The following is a 9,593-nucleotide window of genomic DNA, read 5'->3' as shown; positions in this document are numbered from 1 at the left end:
TGGTTTAGTAATCTGGTGTAGTGAACATCACCGCACGAACAAAATTAACGAAACAAAAGTAGCGAAACAAAATTAACAAATGCGCATGAAAACTTCGGACAGTCACAGGCATAGTTGCCCTTTTGGTGTCACACGGCATATAAAACTAATGTATTTGTTCTGCAAGTCTGAAATGACAGCCAGGTTGGTTGCTGCTCTGAAGTAGTGGTCTCCCGGCCAATTTCTGAACGGATCGCACCATTCTTGGCGTCCGTTTTTCTTGAAACCGAGGCAAGCAGACTGCTGTGTGAACGATGATTTCAAATTCCCGAAACAATATACGCAATTAGAACGTTTTATTGGCGGGTGTTGTTGATTTTACTAAAGCTCAGAGATACCGCGAGGTAAAAGCCGCTGCAGTGAAACAAGCAATGCAAAAAATATAAATTATGTTGAACAGTTGCAAATGTGCATGAAACGGGCGACTTGACCGCGCAACCACAGAGTAGTAGGCTCATTGGACATCCTTCGTATCACCGCCAAGTGTCATGTTCATGGCTGGGAAACAAAAATTAGAATACGAAACGGTAAATGCTTGCCAGCTGTAATCAGTGTTCCTTAATATTCTGTCATTTTAATATCTTGTTTATTTAGCGTTAGTAGCTCGATTGTCTAGAATCAACGCGGGAGCGAAGCAACGAGTCGGAAAAGCAAGATTAAACACGGGGCCGGCGGAAACTGGAAAACGACAGCTGACCATGAGTTCAGTGCTGTTGCCGATACACCTATTGTCTTACTGATAACCGTATTACTGGTGCAATTAGCAAAGTTCTGTGTAGAGTTGATTGATTTTCTTGTTATCTGGGTAGCCTGCTTTTTGTTGCGTGCTTTTCATGTAGAGTTTTTCCCGTTTCTGCTGTTTTTATTGTCATACGTACCATTTACCTACTACCGACCGTGACTACCGACATACCGCCGACGATACGGGAGCCCGCTCCGTTATAAAATTAATTCTTTATTATAAAAATGAAACCATTTGTTTAATTTTTTTATTATTTGTTTGATAACGATTCTCTCTTTTATTACGCAAAAGCCTACAGAATAAGAAATGCCCAACCCTGGGAATACAACAGAAACAAAAATCAATAATATTTAATAGAGAATAGAGTTGCCTTATATTTAAAAATACTTAAAAAATTGCCATACATCCGTAAAAAATTGCCAGTGACGGTGTACTTATAGTACTTACGTTTTCGCACATAACCGCACACGCGCTCCAGTCACGTAAACGATGTAAATACAGTGGACTCCATAAAGCCGATAAAGGTGTTAAGTCACTGTTAACCTACGCAGTCGATTCAGCCGTGCATATGGCTAGATATAGATATGCGTTAACGCTTTTTCAGCCCATCGTTCAGTAGAGTGTGGTGAGTCATTGGTGACAATACAAAACTGCAGTCGCCACAGCCAGCCACACTTGCGTCTTGCACGTTTTGTTCGTGGGTTTTGCAGCTGGATCTGTGACCGTGTTCTGTCAACTCCAGACGAACTGCGTCGCTCTTAAGATTGTTTGCGCTTTATATTTCTGAAATGCGGGATTGTTTTCTTCTCAGCTTTTCTGTACAATATTATGGATTGGGGTGTGTACGATAGGGAGCATGATTGTTACGACACTTTCTACGACCTACTGGACGATGGCATGCAAAACTGCTCCTTTTGGGATACTTCCGCTCAGGCTCTGAAAGGCACTACTCTTGATGGAACCCACCACAATCAGGATACTGCAATATGGGAACATGACCGAGGTACGTTATTGGGGACACAGATGTGTTGAACAGGTGACTACTGTAATAATTTGCAAAAATGTAGGTGTCGAATGGTCGACTGTCGATATATTGACATTCGGTATACACTGTGTAGGGTGTAGTGTAACAGCTGGTTACGTTTATAACCTTTGAACTGTTGAGAGTGGGTATTGTTGAACCGAAAGTTCTAAAGAATTCGTAATTTACGATACCCATTTCGTCATCCAGGCAAACTGTGAGATGGCTGATTGTGAGCAGCGGGCCAGCGGCTTCGTCTTGTATTGCAAAGCATGCCGCCAGTCGCCAAACTTGTGCACCGCTGATTCATTCAATCATATTCTTCATTGCGCGTCCGTTTGCATGTAAAAACTGTGTCTGCTTACAGAATCTGGATCCGGGCTGATATTTATACCGAAAGCGACTCTTGACCCGTCCGATTGTAAGTTTGCACCGCAAATTTTGATTTTTTTTAATACAACCACTGGTCTCTTAGAAGCCCAGTTATTAGCTGTGAATGCGTTTTGTCAATTGAATTATGCGCATTTTATGTGCAATACAGTAATTCGACGATTTTGCTCTCCTGTCACATTTTTGGCGGGGTATTAATTCTTTACATTAGACTTATAAACGGAAGCAAAAGGCGTTTATAATAGAAGGCTTCTGACGAATTTCGATGAGTAACAAGCTACCCTAACAATATTATGTACTGTGTTGTCGAGTCAACTTGGCACCTTTTTTTACAGTGAGTCGTATCCGCTTAGCGTATAACTCACTGTACGAAAAGGTGCCAAGTTGACTCGACAACACAGTACTTCGTTTTACCTGACGCTTTTTTAGCCGAAAATGTTACCGCGCTCTAGGTGAAATTTAGTGCGAGTATTCTTTAAAATATAAGGACGCAGTATCGCTTTTTTGTTTTCCTATTATTATTTATTCAGCCATGCTTTACTTGCCTCTCAGTGGTTTACCGTGAAGAAATTGATCCCGATGAGGTGGACGACGTTCCTCTTCCGCCGAAGCGTCGATCGAGGAATGCACCGTTAGTTCAACCACCAAAAGTCACCGTTAAATTCGAAGCAGCCCCGTTCACTCTACTCGGTCAAACACTGAGCCTGACCGACATCGGCTACTCTGAGATCGCTGAAAAGGCGGCGGATTTTAAGGACAGTAACAGCACAAATAAAGAAAAGTGCAACAATACGCTGACGGCTGTTACCAGCACAACGCCAGTCACTTCGGGACAGCCGACGGATTTCACTGAAGCGCTGCTAATGAGCTACAGCTTATGGAATCCGGACACAAATTTGAACTCTGACTGTGTTCTGCGAGCCGCACTTTTTTGCAGCAGTTCTCATACGCAGAACAAACGCGTTCGAGACGCGCTGAACCTCTTGGCTCCTCTGTATCCGGCGCCGATATCCAGTGCTCTTCCGGCTGCTCTCCGGGATGCTCCGAAGAGGGCATATTCCGGGGCACAGAAGCCAGTCAGTGGACAAGGACAGACGACGGCGACCAAGCGGTTTAGTTCTGTCATTAATAGCGTTTCTGCTGCAAAAAAGAGTCGCGCCCTTAGTCAGCCGAGTTTTCCCACCAAAAAGGTAAAAACCTCAAACGCCCGCACACCAGATACCCCCACCATCGATGTGTACCAAGCCCACGTGCAAGGAGTCAAGGTTGCGAATCGAATGCAGAAATTGTTAGAAGACATCGATGTGGACATGGGTGAGTTTGGTCTAAAACTGGAAGCATGCAGTTATGTATTCACTTCTGAAATGGAAATGATGGCATAATTGTTCGAAATAATGGTTTCTTTGTTTTCTTGGTGCTCACAAGATTTTTCCGTCAGTGTCGGTAGTAACTGTCTTATGATACATTTTTGCAGCTTATAGAAAGCCTTTTTACAATCGTCCCAACTGTGACACATAATTTTTGTGAGCGTAATTACTAAACGATGTAAATAATTAATAATAATTTCAACCTGGTACTGGAAGTGAAGTGCTGTAATGGTTATTGTCTTTGTCTTCAGGAGCAATTCCCCAAAAATTGGTTTTTTTAGGTACACCTCTAAATGATAGAAAAGTGGTAAACAAAGTGTTTTCTACTGCAATGCTTATGGATAGTACAGATTACCCGCCGACATCCCCTACATCGGAAGAAACGTCGGACACACGCTCACTCAGCCTCTGTAGGAAACTAATGGCGATGCCCTTTTCCCTCCCTCTCTTATAATTCTGTTCACAATGATTTCTATGCGTCGTAATCTGCAAATCTTTTTTTAGCGGATGAGGATGATAAAATGAATTCTTTGGATTGTGGGTCTAACATGTCTTGCAGAAATAGCGAGGCTAGCAGCAGCAGCAACGGTTCAACAACCTCTTCGGGTATGGTTCGTACTTACGATATTTTAAAAAATATACTGTTGTTCTGGACCCGGTGCACGGTGCCGGACGGGCTGTAGGTTAAATAAATTTTTCGCCTTGTTTGCAGAGATGAACAGGATGATCAAGAATATGCGCTTCGATAGTGCCCGGATGACCAAAATTTTATTCGGGAACTACTTGGCACTGAAAGTGCCGAGGAATAAGGACTTTCCACAAGTCCATAGTCCAGAATTGTGACTGAACGGCGAAATACCGGATGACAAACAGAAGATCTTAGTTGGTTTACTTTAATTATGATTGTTTTACTTTTAAATCGTTGTTAGCGTGTAAAGGATTAGGATTGTGTGGCTTGTATAGAGCGAGTAGCCCGGTTAATCCTAAATATCGGTTGCAAGTAGAGTTGATGAATGGCTGAGATACTTCTATTTTCCTGCTGAAACTGGGAATGGGATTTTAACTTTAATACGATTGTTTTTATTTTCTTAGTTTTATCTGTAGAAGTACGAGTATGGACGTTGTACTGCTGAATGAGCTTTTCATAAAATTATGAAACACCAAACTGGAAAGTACATAAGCTAAATAAATGCATTCCTTTTTTTGCTGTTTGCGTGTACAAATTTGTACGAGTACGTATAATAAATTATCGTATGTCATATTCAAATCCGAGTAACAAAATCAACGAAAAGGTTATTCTCGGTTTTCGCGTGAAGGAACAGTTCCCAACTTCCCAAGTGTGGACGATTCCCAGTGGGCTAGTAATCAGGACTACTCACTTGAAAAACGTCGTTTCATTTTTTATCTTATTAGTTTCAAAATGCCAATTACTCTAGGCATTTTGAAACACAAAGTTCGGGCGCTGGTTAAAACGTCGAGGCAGCATTAATAGTAATTCGCCTGCTCTGGGCGGGAGCGATCTGTCTGACTACACAGCGTAACGTAAGCGGCATGGATTAAGTAGTATTTTGAACTGTTAATTTTTGAGTGCAGTTTTTTTCCAAAAACGTGGCTTCTGTAGCAAATTGTTTAAAATTTCATCCGTAGAAAGAAGTTTTAGTTGAATTTTTGGTGTTTTGTTTAAGCCCACTAGTATATAGTTAAACTGGTCAACCATGCCGACTATTTCTGTGAAGCGGGATGAACTCTTCGCAATCCTTGGCAGAACATACTGTGAGTACTACGTTTGGTTGTCAAATGTTCATGTTAACTGTTAAGGGTTCTCACGATGCTGCACGATTGCGTCATGGTCGTTTGTCAATGTTGGACCATGGATGCGCACAATTAAAAGCCGTACGTAAAAAAATTAATATTATAATCGGATTTTTTTCCAGCTGACAAAGAATTTGATGAGTTGTGTTTTGAGTATGGAATTGAATTGGACGAAGTGGTAAGAGATGTTTCAGCCTTTTGATTTGCGGATTTCGGGAGCGTACATTAGCGATCATTCTTTCAGACAACCGAAAAGCAAATAGCGCTACGTGAGCACGAAGACACCAAGAACGCTTCGGAACAAGTGATTTATAAAATTGAAATACCTGCCAATCGGTGTGTATTTGCTAAAGCATTAGTTTTAAGCGGTTATTTTATATTTTATCACTTTTTTATGTACGATGCATTGAGTATCTGCTTGACGTCTACCAGAGTTGCGTCAAACCAATAATTTGATTTTAGCTATGATTTGTTATGCTTGGAAGGACTCTCACAGGCACTCCTGGTTTTTTTGTCCAAGTAAGCAAATATATCGGAATAGAGCGATAAAGTGACTTTAATGTAAAAAATCGCTTCTTGCAACAGGGCACCGTTTCCTCTTTACCGTCTAAGCGCTTCATCATGTAATGAATCACTGCAGCGTATCCGGCTTCAACCAGCGGTAAGTGTTTGTAGAATAAAATGTAAATCCTGGAAAAAATGGAATAAGGCTTCCCAGCTTTTTTCTAAAAAACGGGAGCGGCTGAAGTTCTTCGGTGTAAAAATTTTTTATGTTCGTACGGGTTTTTTTTGTTTGGGGATTTTTGAGTATGTTCGAAGTAGCGTTTGTGATTTTAAAAATTATGCGGCGGAGCTTCGCTTTATCTGCTTTTTCCTTTTCGTTTTTACAGTACTTCTCGTTGTTTTGTGTTGACTTTTTAACGGTGATGATGAAATGATTGAATTTGATGATTGAAATGTATTTTGCGATTTGCAGACTGCCCAAATCCGCCCGTACGTGGTTGGGGCTGTACTGCGCAACATCACCTTCACGCCGTCTTCCTACGCCAGTTTCATTGATCTGCAAGACAAACTCCATCAGAATCTGTGCCGCAAACGCACCTTGGTATCCATGGGCACACACGATCTGGACACTGTGCAGGGACCATTCGAGTACGATGCCTTACCGCCGGAACAGATTGTCTTCAAGCCACTCAATCAGACGAAGGAGTACAATGGCCGCGAATTAATGGAATTATACTCTGTAAGCAGCTTTTGGTTTTTACATGTATATTGATATCCATTATGGTGCCATTGTTCTATAATATTTGATTATCATAAACTGCGAAATATGCCGCTTCGCTGGTGAACAAAATTGTTTTTTGTTACCAGACTGATAACCATCTGAAACATTTCCTGCACATCATCAAAGATTCTCCGGTTTATCCGGTTATTAAGGATAAGAATGGAGTGGTGATGTCACTTCCCCCAATTATTAACGGTAAAGGTTAATTAGAAATTTGATAATTGTATTTTTATTATGTTATTTTTTGTTATTTTGTAGGCGAACACAGCAAAATAACGCTGAAAACCAAGAATGTTTTCATTGAGATCACCGCAACGGACAGGAATAAGGTTTGCCTATTTTGTTTTGTATGTAGCATTACGGTTATGCATCCTGTTGTGCAGGCCTTAATTGTTTTGGATACATTGGTTACAATGTTTTCGGTGCACTGCGATCCCAAGTTTATGTAAGTGCAGTATGGGAAACTGTTTTCGGGACGTGCTGTTCTATGTTCCACTAAATCCTCGTAGAATTGAGCCAGTTAATGTCGAGGAAGCCGAAAACGGGGCATGGGACGAGAATTTTCCAGTAAGCGCCAATTAAAAGATAATCAAAACTTCGAAACTTTTCCACCAACTTGCTTTGGTTGTAGAAACTTGAATATCGCAAAATGAAAATCTGCGTCAGCGATATCAACAAGAAAGCAGGAATCTCGTAAGTTCAGTTGTCGTAGAAGTTCGTCGTAATTATTTTGCAAAAGTATGCATTTGCGAATTGTCTATGCGAGGTCCGATGTCATTGGCTTTTGGAAGTAGAATAAGCCACCAAAAATAATTTATCAAAATGCAAAAATTTCTGGAGGTGTTTGTGGAATACTCTGTACGCTTGCTTAAAAAAGTGTAAGTTTAGTGAAGCACTAATTGATGCGAAGACATCGGAAAATTGCTTTACCAAGTCGCTTTCTTAAGTTATTAATGTGGCACGGTTACGAAGTTCTTTTGTAAGCTGTTGCATTGTACAGGGTATCTGGTGAGACCATGTGTGCATTAGTGGAAAAAATGTGTTTGCGAGCGGCTGTGTGTGGTACGGATGAGATTGAAGTGATCATTCCTCCGACCCGGCACGATATCCTTCATCCATGCGACCTAGTGGAAGATGTGGCCATCGCTTATGGATTCAACAAAATCGAAACACGATTGCCGACGTCTGCTACCATTGCCAAGCAGGTACGAATTAATTGCGAACGTAATACGTATTTTTGTTTAACATGACTTGATCTGTTACAGTTTAATATCAATCGGGTAACCGACTTGCTAAGGAAAGAGATCGTCGCCGCTGGATATACGGAAGCGCTAACTTTCGCTTTGGTAAGCTGTTTGGCAACAGAAAATGTATTGTAAATTCGGGATTTCGGAACAATAGCAATTTGAATGTTTTTGACATCAGCCAGTGTACATATCACATACGACTGCGCAGATATATCTGTACACTTCTTAATAGCAATTTTGAATTTTTGATACGCTTGGCAGATGATTTTAGAGGTCATACGAGTGAAACATAGTCGTACTTATGTTGCTGCATAAGTATGTTGCACTCGTCATACACTTACTGTTAAAATAATGCTGTCATAATTTAATTTTTCGTAAAGTTTAAAAATGGGGCCACACTGATTTTGTACTATTATTATTGTGTCCATGGAAAGATCATGATGGTTGACATAGTAATGCAAGGAATTTGGAATTGTGGAGCCGATAAATGCTTCGTAGTTGCAGCTTGAATACAGTTCTTCCAAATTGCATTTTATTGTGATTCAGTGTTCCATCGAAGACATTGCCAAGAAATTACGTCATGATATTGGTGATCGAGAAGCTGTTGAGATTGCAAATCCTAAAACGCTGGAATTCCAAGTGGCACGCACGACCTTGATACCCGGATTACTGAAAACCATTGCCGGTAACAAGAAAATGCCATTGCCCATGAAAGTTTTTGAAATATCCGACGTGGTGAGGAAGGATGCAACAAAAGGTTAGCGCGTCTGTTGGTGACTTTTTTAAGTGGCCAGTGTTAGTGGCCCATCTTTCATCAACAGCTGACGATCCTTTGTTCGCGTGATAGATGTCGGTGCCAGAAATATCCGACATTTCTGTGCGGCCTATTACGGGAAGACGTCGGGTTTTGAGATTGTGCACGGGCTCTTAGATCGCTTCATGCAGCTGCTGGGTATACCGTGGGGCAAGGAAAACAAGAAAGGATATTGTATTCAGGCCGGCTCTGGTACGAACATTATATCAGTTTAACTGTAATACGAGTTAAATATTTATCCGGCCGGCTTATTACTGCTTATTAAAATATTACGTTAATTAAAACGTAACGGAAAAGGTTTTAACAAAGGTGCTTGGTTTGATAGATTCGACTTTCTTCCCTGGACGATGCGCTGAGGTGATCGCTCTGGGCAAACGAGTCGGTGTTTTTGGTGTTCTGCATCCGGAAGTTTTGAATGACTTCGAACTGGTCAACCCGTGCTCGGTGCTGGAGATTGATATTGAACCATTTATAGACACTGAATCCGACGAAAGCGAACTGAATGACTAGATTTCTACGTATAACGAAATTTAGTGCATTACAATTTGTTATTTTTAACGTTTAATTTTTGGTTTCAGTGATGACCACGTAACGGTTTTTCCCTTCGAAAATCGGTACTTTTCGTACACGTTTTGTAACGCTTGCGTGCTGATATTCGTTTGCTTATAAAGCCGGTGCATTATGTACGTGAGTTGTGAATTTAGAACGACTTTACCACTGCGAACTATCTAAAAAATACTTGTATATTATTAGTACAAAATTAAAGAAAGAGGTCGGAATTAAAAGAACGCAGGAAATACTTAAACTGGAGCTTTCCTTTAAAAAATTTTTTGAAGTTGTAGTAAAACTTACAGTTTGCGATCTATTGTTAGTTCA

General features: G+C 40.8%; 2 protein-coding genes across 2 annotated transcripts; both read left to right on the top strand.

Moving 5' to 3' along the window:
* The first annotated feature begins 1,366 nt into the window (after nucleotides 1–1,366).
* On the top strand, nucleotides 1,367–4,745 carry LOC129583968 (uncharacterized). Its single transcript, XM_055476037.1, has 6 exons — nucleotides 1,367–1,784; nucleotides 2,170–2,223; nucleotides 2,745–3,506; nucleotides 3,841–3,969; nucleotides 4,064–4,165; nucleotides 4,272–4,745. Exons 1-6 carry the CDS (start codon nucleotides 1,610–1,612, stop codon nucleotides 4,400–4,402), a joined length of 1,353 nt encoding a protein of 450 aa, XP_055332012.1. The 5' UTR covers nucleotides 1,367–1,609; the 3' UTR covers nucleotides 4,403–4,745.
* A 395-nt stretch (nucleotides 4,746–5,140) lies between these two features.
* Nucleotides 5,141–9,423, top strand: LOC129583888 (phenylalanine--tRNA ligase beta subunit-like). Its single transcript, XM_055475911.1, has 16 exons — nucleotides 5,141–5,332; nucleotides 5,494–5,549; nucleotides 5,616–5,707; nucleotides 5,834–5,890; nucleotides 5,957–6,032; nucleotides 6,348–6,614; nucleotides 6,743–6,851; nucleotides 6,915–6,985; nucleotides 7,040–7,101; nucleotides 7,166–7,223; nucleotides 7,288–7,349; nucleotides 7,657–7,861; nucleotides 7,922–8,002; nucleotides 8,450–8,660; nucleotides 8,751–8,909; nucleotides 9,043–9,423. Exons 1-16 carry the CDS (start codon nucleotides 5,275–5,277, stop codon nucleotides 9,225–9,227), a joined length of 1,809 nt encoding a protein of 602 aa, XP_055331886.1. The 5' UTR covers nucleotides 5,141–5,274; the 3' UTR covers nucleotides 9,228–9,423.
* The last annotated feature ends 170 nt before the right edge of the window (nucleotides 9,424–9,593 follow it).

This window comes from Paramacrobiotus metropolitanus, unplaced genomic scaffold, assembly GCF_019649055.1.
Source record: "Paramacrobiotus metropolitanus isolate TYO unplaced genomic scaffold, Prichtersi_v1.0 Parri_scaffold0000012, whole genome shotgun sequence".
NCBI classification, from domain to species: Eukaryota; Metazoa; Tardigrada; class Eutardigrada; order Parachela; family Macrobiotidae; genus Paramacrobiotus; species Paramacrobiotus metropolitanus.
This window is presented reverse-complemented; position numbering and strand designations above follow the sequence as displayed.